Source organism: Danio aesculapii, chromosome 5 (genome assembly GCF_903798145.1).
Source record: "Danio aesculapii chromosome 5, fDanAes4.1, whole genome shotgun sequence".
In the NCBI taxonomy this organism is placed as follows: Eukaryota; Metazoa; Chordata; class Actinopteri; order Cypriniformes; family Danionidae; genus Danio; species Danio aesculapii.
This window is the reverse complement of record NC_079439.1, coordinates 18,683,334-18,704,366: the sequence shown is the minus strand read 5'-3', so window position 1 is coordinate 18,704,366 and position 21,033 is coordinate 18,683,334. Positions and strand designations below refer to the sequence as shown.

At 36.8% G+C, this 21,033-nt stretch overlaps 1 protein-coding gene across 1 annotated transcript in view; it reads left to right on the top strand.

Moving 5' to 3' along the window:
* The window catches only part of LOC130228953 (uncharacterized), a 55,485-nt gene extending 40,694 nt beyond the window's left edge, over window positions 1-14,791 (top strand). Inside the window, exons 6-7 of the mRNA XM_056457472.1 lie at window positions 8,120-8,359; window positions 13,404-14,791. Of these exons, the coding sequence (XP_056313447.1) occupies window positions 8,120-8,359; window positions 13,404-13,940 (777 nt within the window). The 3' untranslated portion in view covers window positions 13,941-14,791. The remainder of the gene's footprint in view (window positions 1-8,119; window positions 8,360-13,403) is intronic.
* The last annotated feature ends 6,242 nt before the right edge of the window (window positions 14,792-21,033 follow it).

The window sequence follows — 21,033 nt, the reverse complement described above, 5'->3', positions numbered from 1 at the left end:
TGCTCTCTTGCATGCCCGCATACTGAATGTAACCCCAAACCATGACTTTCATTCACCAAACTTGACTGAAATCTGTGAGAATCTTGGGTCTATGTGAGTTCCAATAGGTCTTCTGCAGTATTTGTGATGATTGGGATGCAGTTCAACAGATGATTTATTGGAAAAATCTACCTTCTGCCACTTTTCCAAATGATCAAATAGAAGTCAAGTTATTATTTGTTGCTCTTACAACTGGGATCAACGACAACTTTTGTCAGGTAGTGTATGTCCCACCCTTTCTTCGCGTTTCAGTTGAGATTACATCAAATTTCGGATAAGAAAATGCACATTTCAAAGCACTTCACAGCATCTTTAAGGTTAATTTCAGAAGTAGATTATGCTAAATATGGTCGTTAATGCAGTCTATGTCATATGGTAGTCAAATGCTTGTCAGCTTTTGTCTACTCTGAGAGGTGGTCGAAAACACACTTTTAATGGGATCGCTTTGTAGTGTAAACACTCTTATGGTTAAATGCATTCAAACAGCCAGTAATTAACACATACTCTCGCTTTCCTGATTCATAAATGATCAATGTGGCACTTGTTTTGAGAAAGCACATCAAAACAAGATGTTTAACCAAACTAATAATTATCTAGTACTCTCTATTCATAGTGAGCTGTGTTTACATTAATCATGTGGAATAAAAGCTAAGGTACAAGGGCATTTGACCACTTACAATGATTCAGCCAAACGTGGTTTGGATACACCTGAGGCCGGCAGTTAACAAGAATTATTTATTAAACGACCCATTAATTGTATTTTATTAACGTCTACCCCATCCCCAACCCTATACCTACCCCTCACAGTAATGCAAAAACAGTAATTATTGTTGTACAGTAATCGTATTATAAAAATAGAAATAATTCTAACATTCGGCTGCAGCTGTATCCCTTCTAGATTTTACCGCCAAAACCATAGACTGTGAAAACGAACAAAACGCATTTCTCGTACGCATTTGAGTGCATGATTAAAATCTCACCTGGAGCGCCACCTGCTGTTAAAAATTAAGCTCAGGATCAAAGAGAATCGCAATGCATTAAGAAAATATCTGTGTCAATGCACAATCATTTTTTAGTTCGATTTATGTAGAAGTAAGGTTACAGATGGACAATTTAGCCAGAATATTACATTTCTGTACTTCCTGACTAAAATGTGATCTAAAAATGCAAAAACATTTACTGTATAATCTGATAATCTGATATTAAAAAGTGAAAATAATGTTTATATTAAAATCTATGAAAACAAATATTGAATGTAAGCATAGAATGTGTTACAGGTTATGTGCAAAAATGGTTAAAATCGTTCCATTCTAACACATTCACAATCCAATCTGAAAGCAAAAATATTACTATTTAAAGCAAAATAAAATGTAGAAGTTTAACCCTCTACTGCAGTGTTTCCCAACCCTGTTCCTGAAGGCACACCAACAGTACACATTTTCAACCTCTCCCTAATCAAACACACCTGAATTAACTCATCAGAAGATTAGAAGAGACTCCAAAACCTGAAGTTAATGGGTCAGATAAGGGAGACATTCAAAATACGTACTGTTGGTGTGCCTCCAGGAACAGGCTTTGGGAAACACTGCTCTACCGCATGGTGTTGCCATATGGCAACATGATATTTATGTTATGTTCCCTGCCACTGTTTCTTTAGGACCAATGTTCTATTTATTTTTGTTGGAAAGAGTACACCTTAGTTTAGCCAATGATGTGCTTTGGTTAAGTCACATGACATGCAGTGTTTTCTGTGGCGTGATTTCTGACAGACTGGCGTTTATTGTGAGTAATTGCTAAATGCAAATGTAAACATCAATAAAAACAATGGATCAACTCATGTCAGATCCACAAAAAAATCTGATCCCCTCCAGTAAGTTATGATGACATATTCACAACACAAAAAAGTTTTTATTAAATTAGTTTTTTCTAAATCGATCAAATGTGTGTGTTGCCAAATGGCAACACTGTGCAATAGTGGAATGCGCAATATTGCAATGGGTTAGCTAGCTAGTAAGGTCAGCTGTGATCTTTTAAGTTGTACCAATAACAACATGAACGCTAGTAATATAATGTTGATTAGTTATAGGGCATTTGAATTATGGATAAAATCTAATTTTAATGGCAATCCTTTTGATTAGATATAAATACAGAGAGCAGTGTATTAGAGAGCACCACCATGTTCTATGGTAAGTAAAAAAAAAAAGAAAAGGACAGAACTGGCTCTTCCTGCAGATGAAAGTGAGGACAAGATGAGTTTTAATGACCATGAGAATGATGTAGTTTGGACATTTTGATAAGAACAGTGTTAAAAGACAGATGCAGTATAGTATATAGTATAATATATAAACATTGTTAGCTAGTAGCTACATATTCTGATGCATCTGGATATATTAGACTTGTTATTTATTTGTTTTAATATTTACTGGAGAAAATATTTATGTTTACTGTATGTTGTATAAACGATAATACAGTATTATGTTTGTTTTTAATAATATTCAGCAAAAAAAATTTAATGAAAGCTGTTGGAATATGAGTTGTTGGAAAGTTCTGTGTTAAAGCTTATAATACTGCAACACCAATTAAATAATTTTAAACAACAAAATGATTAAATATAAGGAAAGTTCTAAATTAGAAATTTCTAACTTGGATCCACTGTTGGACGTTGTTGCCATATGCCAACATATCATAAAAAAATCATTCCCAAATTATTATATATATATTTTTTACAGCATTTCAAGTTAAGCCATTCTAAGAAAAGAAAAAGTCATATATTTTTTTAATAGATTTATCATAATGTGTGCAGTAGAGGGTTATTATATATATTTATTTGATTTTATTTATTTATTAGTTTGTTTTTTTATAGAAAAATGCAAAGGTCAATATGATTAGCCCCATTTTTTCTTTTGGCTACTAAACAAACCACTGTTGTCCAACCTAAATTGCCTAGTTAAACTAATTAACAAAGTTTAGCCTTTATATTGCACTTTAAGATATATACTAGTATCTTGCAAAATATCTAGTAAAATAATATGCACTGTCATCAAACACATGAGAAATTAGCTCTTAAAACTTGGCATATAAAATGTTTAAAATGCCAAAAATGTAACACAAATGGCGGTTCATTCCACTGTGGCGAACCCTGATAAATAAGGGACTAAGCCGAAGGAAAATGAATGAATGAAACAAAAATGTGTTAGGAAAAAAAAAATCTGTCTATTTTAAAAAAGAATAAAATAATTTCACAGAAGGGCTAATAATTCTGTCTTCAATTGTATGAGCATGGCAGTGCTTGTTCACTGAAGTTTATGATCTTTAGCGAAACTATGCCTACAGTAAAATTTAGATTTTTATTTTATGACCTCACAATTACAGTTACAGTACTAGTGAAAAGAGGAAAACACCACATATTTAACACATCAAATGGCACAAATAGATGATCTGTCAGCAGAAAATCTGTCTGTCAAGCTTCAAACTCAATAGAATATTATTTTAAAGCCCTTGATATAAAACATTGGGTGTCATGGTGGCGCAGTGGGTAGCACGATCAACTCACAGCAAGAAGGTAGCTGGTTCGAGCCTCTGCTGGGTCAGTTGGCATTTCTGTGTGAAGGTTGCATGTTCTCCCCCTGTTCATGTGGGTTTCCTCCAGGTTTTCAAAGACATGCACTGTAGGTGAATTGGGTAGGCTAAATTGTCCGCAGTGTATGTGTGTAAATGAGTGCATGGATGTTTCCCAGCGATGGGTTGCAGCCGGAAGGGCATTAATGAATATCAAATATTACCCATGTTTAGGACAAATTGGATTATAAACTTTTACTACAGATGATCACTCTGTCCTCCACTTTTTTTTTTTTTAGATCAAACAATATCAATATAATCTCTTCTACAAAACAATATCAATGTAAACAGTACTGAGTGTGCACAGTATATTGTACACACTCAATATACTACCCAGCCCAACTCCATTATAAACAAATACAAAACTTTTGGACACAAGCATACTCGAGTCTTAGCTGTGTTGTTTCTTTATCCTTATTTGTTTTTGCCTTCACCCACAGCCAGACAGTTTGGCGTAGTCTTGGGTAAAATATGAAACCGTGCCAGAAGAGCTCAAGATTAAATCCAGCATAATACTCGTCTAGACATGGAGAGCTGTGAGAGATCATGTGTGAGGACTGTCAAACTCCTACTGATGGGAAAAGCCCTTCTGATACTCGCCCACACGCTGCACATGTGCCATTAACAGCTGACGGACACTTTTGGAGGTCCTGGACCCCCATTTAGATTTGAAAGCATTCAAAAGAGAATGAAGAAATCCTGTTTAATCCTGCTAAAGCAACAGTCAGTCGCTCTGGATATAGTTTCACTGGCTTCAGCGCTGGAGAGAGCCACATTTGTTTACACTAATGGATGTTTATTGATTATAAAATGTAAGTTAATTAAAATTAGAGGTAGTGATTTTGGCTGTTTACGAAGCTTAATTACTTTGTTTTTGAATGAGTCTAGTTTGGGAATTTTTTTGTTGTAAGCTACTTTTACTGCCTAATTCATTTAATTAGCAAGGTCATTATAGTGGTGTTGTGGATTGTGATTTTTAGTTCAGTGTTTCCTAAAACAGGGACTCGAATATAATATAATATAATATAATATAATATAATATAATATAATATAATATAATATAATATAATATAATATAATATAATATAATATAATATAATATAATATAATATAATATAATATAATATAATATAATATAATATAATATAATATAATATAATATAATGTTCCAAAGGTTTTGGGGTTGGATTTTCAGGGTTTCTGCAGGTTTCATCAAGTCAAATTAAAGACTTTTAAGACATTTTTAAGACCATTATGAATGCGATTTTACACCAGAGGTGTCCAAACTCGGTCCTTGAGGGCCGGTGTCCTGGATAGTTTAGCTCCAACCCTAATCAAACACATCTGAACCGGCTAATCTGTCATACCCTCTAAGTTAATGATCAAACTTAGAGACCTGGATATCGAACGCGTACCTCTGCAACTGGGTTATGGACTTTCTGACTAACAGACCTCAGAATGTTAGATCAGGCCACATCTGCTCCACCACCGTCACACTCAACACTGGTGTACCACAGGGCTGTGTGCTGAGCCCCTTCCTCTACTCCCATTTTACCAACGACTGTAGGCCTGTGAACAGATCCAACACCATCATTAAATTTGCAGATGACACCAAAGTGATTAGTCTAATCAGCAACAATGATGAGACTGCCTACAGGGAGGAGATACAGCATCTGGCCCCTTGGTGCACCGACAATAATCTGCTCCTTAACACCAACAAGAGCAAGGAGCTCATTGTGGACTTCAGGTAGGGACGAACAGACTCATATGATCCCATCCACATTAATGGGATGGCCGTTGAGCCTGTCTTCAAGTTCCTGGGGACCCACATCTCAAAGGACCTTTCCTGGACCACCAACACCTCCAGCCTGGTCAAGAAGGCTCACCAGCGCCTATTTTTCTTAAGGCAACTTAAGAAGAACCAGCTTTCATCAGCTGTCTTGGTGAACTTCTACTGCAATAGAAAGCATCCTGACCAACTGCGTCACAGTCTGGTATGGAAGCTGCTCTGTTGCTGAGCGTAAGGCACTGCAGCGGGTGGTGAAAACTGCCCAACGCATCACAGGGACCACACTGCCAACCATTGAGGACATCCAGAAGAAATGCTGTCTGTGGCGAGCACGCAGTATTCTTAGGGACACCTCTCACCCTGCTCACAGACTGTTTTCTCTCCTGCCTTCCGGCAGGCGCTTCAGGCTCCCCCGGACATAAACCAGCAGACTGAGGAACAGCTTTTTCCCCAGAGCTGTCTCCCTTTTGAACTCTGCCCCTCACTGACTCTTTTGCCCCCAATACACCCCCCCACTCTCCTCTAACTTAAACTCCTCACAATCACTGCACTATTTAACATTTACACGTTTAAAATTGCACTTATTCATTGCACTGATTCACTTATTTGAACTGTACATACCCACTGCACATGGACATTTGTAATCATGTACACACCCACTGTACATATACATTTGCAATTATTTATCTACCAGCACACTTCTGATTATTAATAGCATCCTGTACATGTATTCATTTATTGTAAATCTCTATTCATAGCTAATGCATCCTGTATATAATGTTCATAGCACATCCATTTGTAAATATCACCATAGTTTTTCTATAACTGCACTTTATAACTTATACCTGTATCCTGCACTTGCTGCTATTGCACTGCTGGTTAGACCTAAATGGCTTTTCGTTGCCGTGTACTTGTACATGTGTAATGACTATAAAGTTGAATCTAATCAAGCTCTTACTAGATATACTAGAACCATCATGGCAGGAGTGTTGAAGTAGGTTGGAGCTAAACACTCCAGGAAATCGGCCCTCCAGGACTGAGTTTGGACACCCCTGTTCTAGACCTACACTGAGCTAAATGCTAAGGATTTTTTGTAATGTCCCGGTTGGACCAATGGAATTGGAAAGAAAACAAATATACTTATTTGTAACCAGATATTTTTGTGTCAAAGTGAAGTTTCATAAACTAATTTCGAGAGGAGCACATGATATGATTGAGCACGTCTGGCCACTCATCTGTAATCAGTAATAATCCAATCAGAGTGATCCTAGTTTACTATAAATGGATCATTTTCTCCCTACTGTTCTATCTTCGTTTGGAAGAATCCCCCCTTCCACCCTATCTCCTCCTTTTCCTCCCTTTTCAAAAGAGGGAGCTCTCGAGACCTACCTGATCTCGGATCTCCTGATAAGCTTATCGACCGGGCGGGAGCCCTGGGCTCAAATATCTCCGAGCTCAGGGTTCTCTCCCGGGACAGCATGCCAAACCTGCTTTATACGCCAAGCATATCTAAGTGGGAACTTCTGAAACAAGAAAACTCTAGTTGTATAGACTTTTTTTTTCAACATAATGTTTCTTTTTTTTAAATGACATGTTTACCATTGTTAAAAGTATATTTATTATGAAGAAAACTACATGAATAATTAAAAATAGATATATTTGTCTTTTGGTCCAAATGAATTGAGTATAATTCTTATTCAACCTAATGTGTTTCTGTTAGAAAACCTTAAATTTCATGCCTATTTATAAATATTATGTTCACTCGCTTTCTTCTATAAATAGTTTGTGTGTAAATGGAAGATTATGTAAAGGGATATGTTGTTATTGTCATGAGGATTTGTGTAACTGTTTTTAGTTTTCTTTTCCTGATCAGGGAATTTAATAAAATAAAAAACAGCGTTGTGAAATAAACATCTCTTTCCAATAAAACAACGTTGTATATACTTGCATATATAAAAACTTGCATATATAAAATTATTTAGATAGATTGTTGGTGATTGGATGTGTGTCGGCCTGATTGGGTAACTTTACTTCGACAACCTTTAAAATGAAGGCAAACTGAATGGGCTTTATGCGCACAGACTTTTCATTTTCAGCCAGGCAGCCCAAGGGCTTCCGGTGAACTGTCTTTTAATTACTGAATTGTCACGTTTAAGATCTGATTTCTTTAAAAATTAGCGATCTTCACTGCCTGTTAGATATATGATATGTAGTGGGTCTCAGATCAGACAAGAAGCACTGCATTAAATTCAATTTTCCCCGCCGTGTCTTTGAAAATACTAGGGTAAAATAAACATATTTTAATGTAATTTCTGTGCTAGCCTGCTGCTACTGATGGCGCTAGCGGTTACAACGGTCTTTCATCTCGTTTTACGCTTAAACGACTGAATGAATGCTGAAGTCTATTTAATGTATTGAATAATGAATGTATTGTAATTACATTACAACATGGATGCTGTTAAAACAACCTGGTGAAATTGAACTTAGTCACATTAAGCTTTCACCAGAATTATCGCTGGCTTTAAAACTCTAGCTGTGCATAGAGCATATTGTCAGAATCATTAATCCAGTCTTTAGTGTCTTTATTATTCTACAGAACTAATCCAGTGCTTAAAAACTTTTTCTAATAGTTTGAAAATGACAAACAATCTAAATTTGTTCTGTCTTTTATAGCAACGCGATCGTTTCCTGAGACACAGTGACACTGGACCCAGCCACCCCTTCGACTGGTCGACTCCGAATCCAGCACTGCCGTCTGCCACAAAGAGCAGCTTTACTGGATCAACAAACAGCGCACGACCACGAGCATGGAGTGTCCGAACCTTCCGGGATCTTCTCCCTCCTCTTCCTCAACTCCATAAGAAATGGTGCAGCTGGAACTCAACCAGCCCATTCACCAAACTGGTGGACACTGTGAGTATTACACATAAAGCCATTTATGAAAAATAAGATTTAATAAGCCCCTATTATGCATTAAAAAGGGTCATATATTGGTTTTGGGGGTCTCCAAAAACAGTCTGATATGCATGCAAGGTCAAAAACACTTTCATTGTCTTATAATATTTATTTATTTTTACCTAATTATCCAAACGACTCCCATATGATTTGTTCAGTGATTCATTTGTTCCCAAACCCCTCCTTAGCATGATGCTAATCTGCACTGATTGGTCCGATGACCCAGTCTTTTGTGATTGGTCGACTGCGTTCAGTGTGAGACGGAGAGAAATGCCCACCATAGCTTGCATTAAAGCAATGCAGTTTAACACCAGCATATTCTTCTATTATTAACCAGAAGTAAAAACTGACACACATTTAGTATTAATCCTCACAGTGGCAAAAGCTGAACTGTTCTAAAACTTGACCACCTCGTGTGTAGGAACAGCTGACTGTGGCCATAGCAATGACAAACGGCATAGGATCGCGAGCTTACAAATACATTTAAATCCATAAAGAAAGTGGTATGCGTCGCGTTTTCGGTGTGGTTTTAGATGTGATATGCTAAAGAGTTAACCAGATACAGTACAAGCCACACGGAGCGATTACAAGTAACAAAACACAATTAATACATATTTTGCAAGCTTGAGAAAACAAGGAGGCATCCATTTTAATCACATTTACTAACACTTGTGAAATGGAGGAAGAAACTGATCCATGAACTGTGTACTGTAAAGTTCCTATCAAGCTCTGACAAAGTCCTATACATCAACAGTCTTTTCTGATCCTTCCTTTAACAAATGGCCGATGAATGCTCCGATGTAAGCGTGTAGATTGTTGAAGCACTCGTCAGAAAAATGACAGGAACGCAGTACAAGGCTAGGGCTACAATGCTTAGGTATTTTTGCAAAGATAAACTTCAACCACTGACTCTTCACTTTGGGTAGGGAAAATAACACTAACTTTCCCTCACACTTCAGAGCACAGCGTCTTCGTGACATGATTCAGCCGGGATCTGCGACAGTGTTTGTCTTCCTCTTTTTCTTGCTACAGTGTTTGTGGGCGTTGCTGGGGGGGTTTCAATTTTCCCGGGTCAGCGAGCGCAACAGATGGACGGGGCTTGAGTTCCGTATTGACGTCACGCTGACACAGCTAAAGACTCGTTGCTGCGGCGATTCATTCGAACCACTATAAGTCGACTCTTTTATAGATGAATCAATAGTTTTAAAAACGATGAACTTTCAAATTTAAGCCTTAGCTGGATATTTACCTTCACTTAGAGCTGGGTCACACACTACATGGAAGGTTATTTTCAAAAACCCATAATAGGGGCTCTTTTAATGAGAATATTAGCTCATCATTTATTTTCCCTTATGGGGTTTAAAATCTTTGAGTTGCTTTCTTCTGTTAAACACGAAAGAAGATATTTTGAAGAATGCTGATAGCTGGCACCCATCGACTTTCCTAGTAATATTTTTTCCTTTTGTGTTTAACCGAAGTACGAAACTCAAAAAGGTTTTGAACAAGTAAAGGGTCAGTAAGTTATTTCTGGGTGAACTGTTCAATTAAAAAGATATGTAAAGGGCATGCTGTTTAACCAAGGTTAGTCCAAGTGTTTTTTTATTATTTATTATTTTTTTTTTGCTGTGATGTTTTTTTTTATCATTTTATAATATTTTATTATAAAATGTGTATAAATAGTACAGCACTATTCAAAAGCTTGTCATTATCCTACCGAAAATAATTTAGGAGGATTTGAACTTTGTAAGATGTCTTCGCTGCACTGCAAAATTCTTGGTTGTTGTAACCCAATGTTGGGTTAAATATGGACAAACCCAACATTACTTACTTACTCCCTGGGCTGTTTATATTTAACCACACCATGACTGTGTTTTGTAACATCAAATTTTTAAAGGGTGGGTCGTTAGCCCAACGCTCAACCACAATCCTGGAAGACCAGGACATACACACATACACTACGGACAATTTTAGCTTACCCAGTTCACCAATAGCACATGTCTTTTGTCTGTGGGGGAAACCGGAGCACCTGGAGGAAAAACCCACCATGCACGAGGAGAACATGCAAATTCCACACAGAAATGCCAATTTACCCAGCGGAGACTCGAACCAGCGACCTTCTTGCTGTAAGGTGACAGCCCTACCCACTGCGACACCCAAACCCAACATTAGAATCATTTTTTTTTTCAATTAAATTCACACTTTTTAACCCAACGGTTGGGTTTTTCAATATTTGACCCAACATTGGGTTACAACACCTAAGCTTTTTTTTTTTAGAATGTGGGCTGTCTTGTTTTCATTCTTGCTGCAGGTTTTTAAGCCTATGAGACAAATTTATTTTTTATTACTACAGAGTTTAAGAAAGTCAACAATGAAAGTCAAAACCAAATTTCCTAAAACTACAGCCAATAGGTAAAAAAAAAATAAATAAAAAATGGAAGAGGTCCCAAAATCGAGCCCTGTGGAGCACCAGAAACCTTGCAGTTTCTTTGTTCTGAACACAAAAGAAGACATTACTTTGAAAGTTGATGGGTGCCAGCTTTCTTCAAGAGATCAGCATTCTTCAAAACATTTTTTTCCTTTTGTGTTCAACAGAAGAAAGAAACTCAAATAGGTTTTGAACAAGTAAAGGGTGAGTAAATGATAGCCATTTTAAATCTTGGGTGAACTATTTTACTATATATATGCAAAGAGCATGCAACCTAATATATGCCAAGGCTTTGTCCAAGTGTTTTTTAGTCATACTTTAATGGAAACTTGAATTATAAAACATATTCAGTACAGCACAATTCCAAAGCTTGTTATCATACCAAAATTACTTAGGAGGATTTAAGCTTAGCAACATGGCTAAGAACAAACCCCAACATTAGGACAAACCCAAATATGGACAAACCCAACATTAGGATCATTTTTCTAAAAAATTCACACTTTTTACCCCAATAATTGGGTTTGTCAGTATTTAACCTAACACTGGGTTACAAATAAATATGTATTGGGTTAGAGCATAGGTCTCGAACTGGATTCCTGGAGGGCTGCAGCTCTGCATGGTTTTGCTCCAACCCTAATCAAACACAGCTGATCCAACTAATCAAGGTGTTCAAGACTACTAGAGACTATTAAGCAGGTGTGTGTTGGAGGTGGTTGGAGCTGAACTATGCAGAGTACTGGCCCTCCAGGAATTGAGTCTGAGACCATTGGGTTAGCATGGGATGGCTGTTTTGTTTTCATCCTTGATGCAAGTTTTGACTTTGCTATTGTGTTTCTGAGCCAGTGAGAAGAATTTCAGTTGTATTACTACTGAGTTTAAGAAAGTTCATTGAAAGTCAAGTTTAATTCTCCAAAGTATTCAACAAGGATGGAACATTGAAAAAGGTTTAGAAAACAGATAAAGGTGGGTGTTGTCAGCATAACAATGAAAGTCAAAACCAAATTTCCGAAAACTACAGCCAATAGACCATGTTTGTAAACCATGTTTGTATACATGTTTGTAAACATTCAGGATGCGCGCACAGGGAGGTGGCAGAAAAAAAACAGGAGCGCTAGCATTTACAGCAAGGATATGATATCAGATGCGGTACAGAGTTGTTGTCTTAGAAATAAGATGTATTGATTACATATATATTATTTACATAATGCTTTCAGCACTATTATAACAGCTCGTCACCCAGTGATAAGCACAGTGATTCGGCAAAATTAACGTTAAAGTGAGTGGCATTCGTGTGACAGGTCCATTTGCAATAGCACCCTCCCAATGAATATTGGATAAGGCGGAATGACCAAGCATCCAGCCCCAAATATACAATCTCATTAAAGCTCCAAGTGATTTTTCAAGAGAGAAGTTAAAGGCCTACAAGTCTTTGGATGCCAACAACGTTGTTCTGTGTGGTCATGTGCAAGAAATAATCCTCCATGATTACCAGATTCAACACTATGTAGTGCTAAAAACCGAGGTTCTGCCTAGCCAAAGACAATGAAAGAAGACGGAGCTGTACAAGGCCTTGGTAATTAATCATCAACAAGCAAAGCGACTGCATACTGACAGAGAACTGCACCTGTGCGGCAGGGTATGTGAACTTACACATAGAGGTAAAGCTGGTTTTATATTCTCACACTCAGACTTTCTCCTTAATAATAGAATTTCATAAAAGTATTATTTGCAAACTCTAAACAGCGAAATCATATTAACAGCCAATGACTATCAAAGTACAACATTGTTTACAGTCAAATAAACAGTGTTAATGTTGTTTTCAAGTCACACTTGCAGGTTATTTCAGACCGAATATTCAAATATTATTTATTTATTATAATATTCAAAGTGCCGTGGTAAACAATATAGGGAGTGTTGTCACCGAATGAATGTGTGAATATAAAACCAAGTTTACCTTAATAACTTACACTTTCACGCTTCATTCTCAGCATTCAGTGTCTGCAGTTTATTTAACCATATGTAACTGTTTTTGCTGAAATCATTGCTGCAATCAAAAACAAGTAATGTGTATGATTCAGCATAGCGTAAATATTACCTGATATAACATGAGAACTGCAGAGTCGAGCATTTCTAATTAGGTCATTACTTCATTCAGCTCCCTTTTAGCCAAAGACGTCTGCAGTTGGCATTAATGCAGTGTGGTGTATGGTAAAAGTTAAGTTTTCTATTTTTTTTAATTTGGCATCCTGCTGCCCAACACGACATGTTTCCTATTGCAGCCTGTCTTTTTTTGCAACCGGGGACCCATATGTGACGTGACGTTGGTTGGTAATTGGTCTATAGGTAAAAAAAGAAAAGAAATGGAAGAGGTCCCAAAACCAAGCCCTGTGGAACACCAGAACACACATGAGTGGGCTTTATTTAATAGGAACATCACCGCAAAGCTGTCCAATTGACTTTCTCTGTAAACTATAGACATGTTTGGGGCATGATTCTTGGATTTTCAGCCATGAAACAATTTTTTGGAAACACTAATGTAAGTTTACAAAGTTTTTTTTTTTTTTAATACCCACTCAGGGATTCTCAAGCACAGCTCCAGAATCCAGAAGGGGAAAGACCCTCCCTGATGCTTCTCTTTGTAGTCCGATCAACAGCTGCCACTCGGACTCCTTCATGAGCAATGCCTCATACCCTCTAACTCAGCCTGGCCAGCGCCAGAGACGCCTCAACTCCACCAGCAACCTCCGCCGCACTCGCTTCAACACACCATGCTTCGGCCTGCTCTCTGGCACCTCCGAGACCTCAAAACCACAAGCCAATGGAATCCCAACAACAAACGCGCTCCCAGACACAAGCGGCACTCCATCCAGCCAGCAGCAGGTCCCAGACGAAGCGTTAAACTCTGAAGAACCCCCCGTGTTTGCAATCTCAGAAGAGGAGGACCGACAGCCTCTGGTGTCGCCAGAACATCCCGAGAAGCCCTTGAGAATCAACGGACAGATGTTTGAAGGCCCAAAAATGCCACTGCTTTCAAAATGCCACGTTCCCAGCATCCAGCCCACTTCTTTAGTGAGCTTATCAGAGGATCCTTCAGCTCTCTCTTGCTCACAGTGACTCCCACAAGGTTTGAGCGTGAAGGTCATGTGACCGATTCAGCCAATAGATGATGGGGAAAATGCACAAAGTGGGTTCCTGGTGTCTTCAAATTGAACAAAACACGTTATTTTAATGCGTGACGATGTAGCTTGGAATTTCATAGGGGTTTATTTTGGAATATTGGCATGAATGAGAAACGAAAGCACTTCTTTTTCTTCGTCTTATTGTATCCGCACAGTTAACTTGCTAAGTATAAAGTCATCTAACAGTATGTTTAGAAGTACTCCTGTTTGTATATGATACACTTTTAACTGCTCACTTAATGTTTCCACTCACTACTGAGAGTTTAAAGAGTTGTAGATGGCCTGCATTGTTGCGTTCATTATGAAATTCCATATATCAGCTCTATGAAATACACCGCTTGTTCCTAATCCGTTCACAACACGTAGAAGACCAATTAGTGGATCCGGATGAAAGCTGCTTGGCATCTCTTGACTTCCACACGTGTTTTGTTTTGTTTTTCACCATGGGTCCAATACACGGTTTTAAACAGGAGAAAAAAAAAAAGTAAATAAATTGTAACTTGTCTTATTTCTCAAGGTACTTAAGTCAGTTCTACAAATAATTTCAATAAAGTTACTGCTATCACTTCCTCTGTGCCATCTGTGGCGATCATTTATGCTGCTAAATATGCACTGATGCAATACCTGAAATTGTGTATACGATCATATTTTTATAACGTATTCAATTCCATATATGCTGCAACTGTTTTCATTATATTGTCGACTGTACTGATTTTGATGGATTTTAAAAGGGAACTAATCACTGTACAGACATTTAAATGCAGTAACTAACATTTCATGCATAAATAAACCATTGTATAGTAAAGGTGTGTTGTTTGTTTGTTCAAGAGCAGAAATGACCGAGTCAAATATAATGTAGTCTTTTATTAGTGCAGTAAATCAGACAATGATTTAGTCTCAGATTTATTCCAAACATTAGGCACAGCAAGCATTTTCCCCCCACCTGTACATTAACAGTGCTTTACTCAAAAGCCTGATAAACACAATGTCTTTCTCCCCATTTGAAGCTGGACATTAAACTTGATGAGGTAGAATTTAACACCCCTTTTTTCCTTAAAAAAAAAAAAAATCTCAAGCAAGTAAATATTTGCAGTAAATTCCCTTTCAGCAAATGCAAAGCAGCCTCCAAAGCTTCAATAACACTCGAGTTCATTCCCAAATAAATCCCTCAACCCTTCCTGCAGATTTGAGTTACTAGTAGGAAACCCGCTTTATAGAGCGTATATCATAATAACACCATTCAGCTACCCTAAAATCACCTTGCAAATGTATTTAAAACAGACTTGCAGATCAGTAAATAAACTGTAAAAAAAACAAATCTGATAGAAAAAAAAATTGTATAAAATATGTGGAAGCATCCAAGCATCAAATCTATCATGACATTTTTTCATTGTATGAATTTGTTTCTTTTTTTTTTGTAGCAAAAACAAAAATATCAGCACAATTTACAGAAGACAGTAATATATACAGTTGAAGTCAGAATTATTAGCCCCCCTGTTTATTTTCCCCCAATTTCTGTTTAACAGAGAGATTTTTTTCAACATTTCTAAACATAATAATTTTAATAACTCATTCTAATAATTGATTTATTTTATCTTTGCCATGATGACAGTAAATGATATTTTTCAAGACACTTCTATACAGCTTAAAGTGACATTTAAAGGCTAAACTAGGTTAATTAGGTTAACTAGGCAGGTTATGGTAATTAGGCAAGTTACTGTATAACGATGGTTTGTTCTGTAGACTATCGAAAAAAAAAAAAAAGCTTAAAGGGGCTAATAATTTTGACCTTAAATGGCTTTTTAAAAAATGTTAAACTGCTTTTATTCTAGCTGAAACAAAACAAATAAGGACTTTCTCCAGAAGAAAAAATATTATCAGACATACTGTGAAAATTTCCTTGCTCTGTTAAACATCATTTGTAAAATAATAATAAAAAAAATAAAATTCAAAGGGGGGCTCACAAATTCTGACTTCAACTGTATTTTTATTTTATAACAAAAAAAATAAAAAAAAATAATCGTCACACCGTTTGTCCCTAACAACATGAACGTGACAAGATTCCAGCAAAAGTGACGTGCTAAAATATTAAATACCAGCCACTGCACTCCCAATTATATGGTAAAGGCTTTTTACTATCTAATTACTACATATTAATCCTCTTTAACATTATTAATGGGCTACTGAGTGACTGATGTCTGTTGGTTTGCACTGAGTCTCGGTTCTGACTTTCATTTTTCAAACAGTCTTCTAAAGATCTGAGGTAAACTATGCTGCTGCTTTTAGTAGCATGACAACAAATGTCACGAAAAAATGATATTTTAAACTCACATTGGAAGCATTTAATACTGAATAAAGCACATAATCTTTACCTGAGGTGATCTTTGTCTTAGTTGTAGGTAGGGATGGTTGACGTAAAACTGACGTTGCACAGTGCCAAGCTCCTGAAGAGCAAGTCTTTCAAAAACACTGCACCGAAGCATGATCTGAAACACCTAGGTCACGTGACTAAAGTGTTGAGAAATACTAGGTCATGTGACTAAGGTGATTCTAAGCATCGGTAATTTCAGAAGCGTTGTGAGACCTGGCGAATCTGCGTGACTGACAGGGTCCGAAAAAAAATCTCAATGTAGCCTAGTGGACCGCACGTGTGCTCAAAGTGTACTGTGCTGCAAATGGCCGGGGTTTGAATACCAACCTGTACAAATATTCTGTTTTATGACCAAAACAAGACATTAATTCACAAAGTGTTCATTCGGATGTCAGACTAATGTTAAAACAAAACACGTTTCATGAACAGAGCATTTAAAAACTAAAATCTATATCTGGATCTCCCTGGATTCGACCATTATCTCAGCATGCTAGTCAAGAAGCGCTCACCGCTTCACGACATCACTTGAAACCTCAACTTGACACCGTGGGGTTTTAATACCTCAATTTGCTAAACCGTTCTTTGCTGAAGATGTACCAGAACCATTCATAAAATGAACACTAGGTGGTCATAGAGCTACTAGGACTATAGAGATGGTTTTCAAAACAGTCGAAGCAAATGTGTCGAAGCTTCGTAAAGTTTTCAGTGTTTCACGGAGCCTCGCTTTGCCCACACTAGTGTAGGTCTATTTGCTGTTGTTCTGCCGTGAAGTCATGGCAGAAACTTTGCGCGTTGCAGATGGCTAGGACAAAACTATTTTAACATGGAAAAGATTACCTTTTATCGCGTGTTGCCAGCATGCCACGTCGGTGTTGATAGGACACGTGTGTTAGGCAACTCAAGAGGACAAACTGACACGCAGGGATGAAGTCATTTATTAAATGAAGAAAAAGATTCACGCAGCTTCTCCTACCACAGCAAATTCTGTTTTTACTGTTGATGTTAGCGCCAAATACTCAGGAAGTGACGATTTTTGTTCGCGTTAACTCGTTGGATGGAAACGCTGCTTTATTTGCACGTCTTTTATGTGATAATCCAGTTTTGCGCATTAAGGTTCTTCGCTTTTTGGATGGAAACGTAGCTACTGTGCAACCTTTTTTAAAGTGAAGTTATATAGTTGTTCTACATTGAAACAAAATAATACCTGATTGTTGACTGACCACTATAGAGAGTTAGTAACCACAGGAAAATATATATTTCTGCTAAAATATTAACATTTTTTCGTAAAAACTTAATTTTAAAAGACACTTTTATCCCCGCTCTCCCTAGGGAATCCCTTACCCACAACATACTTGATATAGCAGTGAAAGTAGCATATCAGTTAATAAAATACAATTTCAATACATCATCGTCAGATTTAGAAGAGTGTATTCACAATAAGGTCTCCTCTGCTGACAAGCCTGCAATTATTTGATTCAAAAGCACATTTGGGAAATAGTTTTACTATTTAATATAATTGTTTTTTTATTTGCATATAATTTAAAATGTTATTTATTTCCCGTGGTTTTGCATCATTACTCCAATTACATGATCATTGATCATCATTCTAATATTCTGATTTGCTCTTTAAGAAGCTTTCATTATCATAATTTCTTTTTTTTTTTAAACAGTTGGGTGTTTTTACTGAATGTTTCGGGAATAAAAAAAGCTCTCGTAATATTATACCCAACAAAACACTCAAAAACTTGCAGTGTTTTCTTGGAAATAATTTGATTGAATGAATACATTTATTTAGCAAGAGTGCTTTAAAATGATCAAAAGTGACAATAAGGACATTTATAATTTCATATTTCAGGCTGTAGAGTTGAATTCTATTAATAAAACAGCAGACGAACATCATTTTAAGAAATAACTCCAATATTAGAACGTTTTGATAAAAGAGAAGTGAGTTTGATTGATTTGGTGATGTAAAGTAATGTGTTATAATAGTGCATTTATTGTGTATGACCATACACCCAAAGAGCTTCACAGTCATGGAGGGGGGGGGAGGGGTCTCTTTACCACCACCACCAGTGTGCAGCATCCACTTAAATGATGCGACGGCAGCTACAGGACCACAGGGCCCAGTGCGCTCACCACACACCAGCTACAGGTGAAGTGGAGAGACAGTGATAAGATGCAGTGTAATGGATGGGAATGATTGAGAAGGCCATGATGGGTAAAGGCAGGATGGAGGGAATTTGGCCAGGACACCGAGGGTTACACCCCTACTCTGCCATGGGATTTTAATGACCACACAGAGTCAGATTACTGTTTATGCCAGTAAAGGGAGTTAGTTTATGGTGATGTATATAGTTTCTTTTCTTTTCATATTTGGAACAGGTTTCTTAGGAGTTTTTGTTTGTTTATTTTGGTCCTTTGACTTATGTAAAATAACCTTCTCTTTTCTTGATTTGACCTTGGTGTTTTAGCATTAAGCCATTCTGATTGAGGAGATGGAGAGTTTGTTTTTTTTAGCCTGTGCACATCACCTATCACCAATCATTTATTTCTGTTGCGGTCACCAGCCTAGACTAAACAAAGATCATACTGGAGTCATGATACTACAAATTCAGCTTTAAATGTATTCAAATAGAAACCAGTCATTTAAAAAAGTAACGTTTGTAAAAGTTTGTACCGCGTACATTTGAACAAATAAATGCAGGTTTGGTGAACAGAAGTGTCCTCCAGAAAAATTTGTTCTGTTCTAAAATTTTTGGACCAGTAGTGTATACAAAAAAATTAAATAAACCATATTTAAAGCATCTATAAAAGCATCTACCAAATGCATAATGGAATATGGTGTTGCTAGCGATGGTGCTAACCTTCACTGTACAACACAAAACAATAATATAGGATGTACAGTTGTCTCCTGCCACAAATAAAAACTTAATATTGAGCAATGAATTGCAGCAGCTCCAGCAGAAGTGTGTGTATGTGGAGTGTGAGCTTGAGAAAACTGAGCTGGATTGACCTGAGAGTTGTAGGAAGTTAATCTGAGCCTGTGAAGAATGCTGAGTGTGAGCAACAACACACCCCAAACAAGCAAAAACAACAATCAAGCTGCCGTTACACTGCTTTTCTGACATTATTCGATGTTTATCTGATGCTAAATGCTCCCTGCAAAGAAAGACTGCGGAAATCACGTGATGAATGTCCCAACTTTACCAAAAAGTTACAAAAACATATATATATTTTTGTTTAAAATGAATTGAGTTAGAGTAATAACGTATCCATGAGAGAGAGTTAGAAGATCCAGACTTGACTATTTTAAAATGATAATTGCACATGCATTAACAAAAGATATACAAGCAGAGATTGGCAATGTTGGAATAACGTATCCATTAAGTCTAAGCAAAGTAACAGGTTAGTTACTTCCGATCCATATAAATGAAGAAAAAAAATCCAGAATCCACATAAAAGATCTTCATATGAAGCATACGGGGCATTTATTCCATGATAGCACAAGCACACGTCACCGAGACGTCTATTTGATGTTTGCATTTACATCTGGAAGAGTTTTTTTCTTGAATTTTTTTAAGAGCATTTTTCTATCTGCCAATAAAGTTGTTGTAACGTGTATAATATTCTAATACAGCGCCCATAATATCAATTACAGCGCCCATATGTGTGTCGCCAATATGAAGTGTTTTTGACCAAAACAACATCTAATCCACTTCATCGGCTTAAGCACACAAGCACTGCATGAATAATAAAAAAAATTAAATAAAAATTATATTATATTAATATATATATATATATATATATATATATATATATATATATATATAATAAAACAATTGCTTGATTAAGAGGCAGTTGAGGCTAGTTAAGAATACACTAATAGTACATTTAAAAAAAGTAAATGTAATGAATTAAGTGTAATTAGTTACTCTCCCCCCATTTTTTCGGCCAGTATTTTTTAATGAGCGATAATAAAAGGGGAAAAAAAAAAAAGTAAATTGGTAATAGTTGGAAGCCTTTCATATACACGTCTCAAAAAAACAAGGCATCAATATATGATACAAAAATAAGACTTATCGTTCTACAGGAATAAGAATGACTAAATTTGCAGAGGAATTACCCATTAGAATAATCCTTTTCATTTATTTTCCTTGGTGATGATGTAATGATGGCATGATTATGATGTATCATTTTTAGCTCTGTAAGGCTGAATAAAAAAATGCTGTTTTTGAATGAAGATAAGAGTTTGATCAAGGGTTTACGTGAACTGAAAGGCTACAGTGCTTCACGATTTCTTAATGAATTTCCGTCTCTAAAATTTGGACAACATGTGGATTGGATTACTTGTTGGCGAAAATTGATCGCACTGGATCAGTATCTGCCGTTTGGCGGGGAGTGGCCGTCAACGCACTGCCCGTACGGTTGAAAATATCACCACTGAGGAAAAAGACATGGTACTGAGCCAAGAAGACACTTCACGCACCCATCGCGCTGTCCGACAAATTGCACGGGAGTCTGCCAATTAATGACTCCGATATGTAAACGTTGCTTTATTTCTCTGTGCTATTTTAGTTTGCAAGTAATAAAATTGAAGCGTTCTGTCAATATTTGTGTTATCATTGTTTAACAATGTGATCAAAATCAGGTGAGGTGG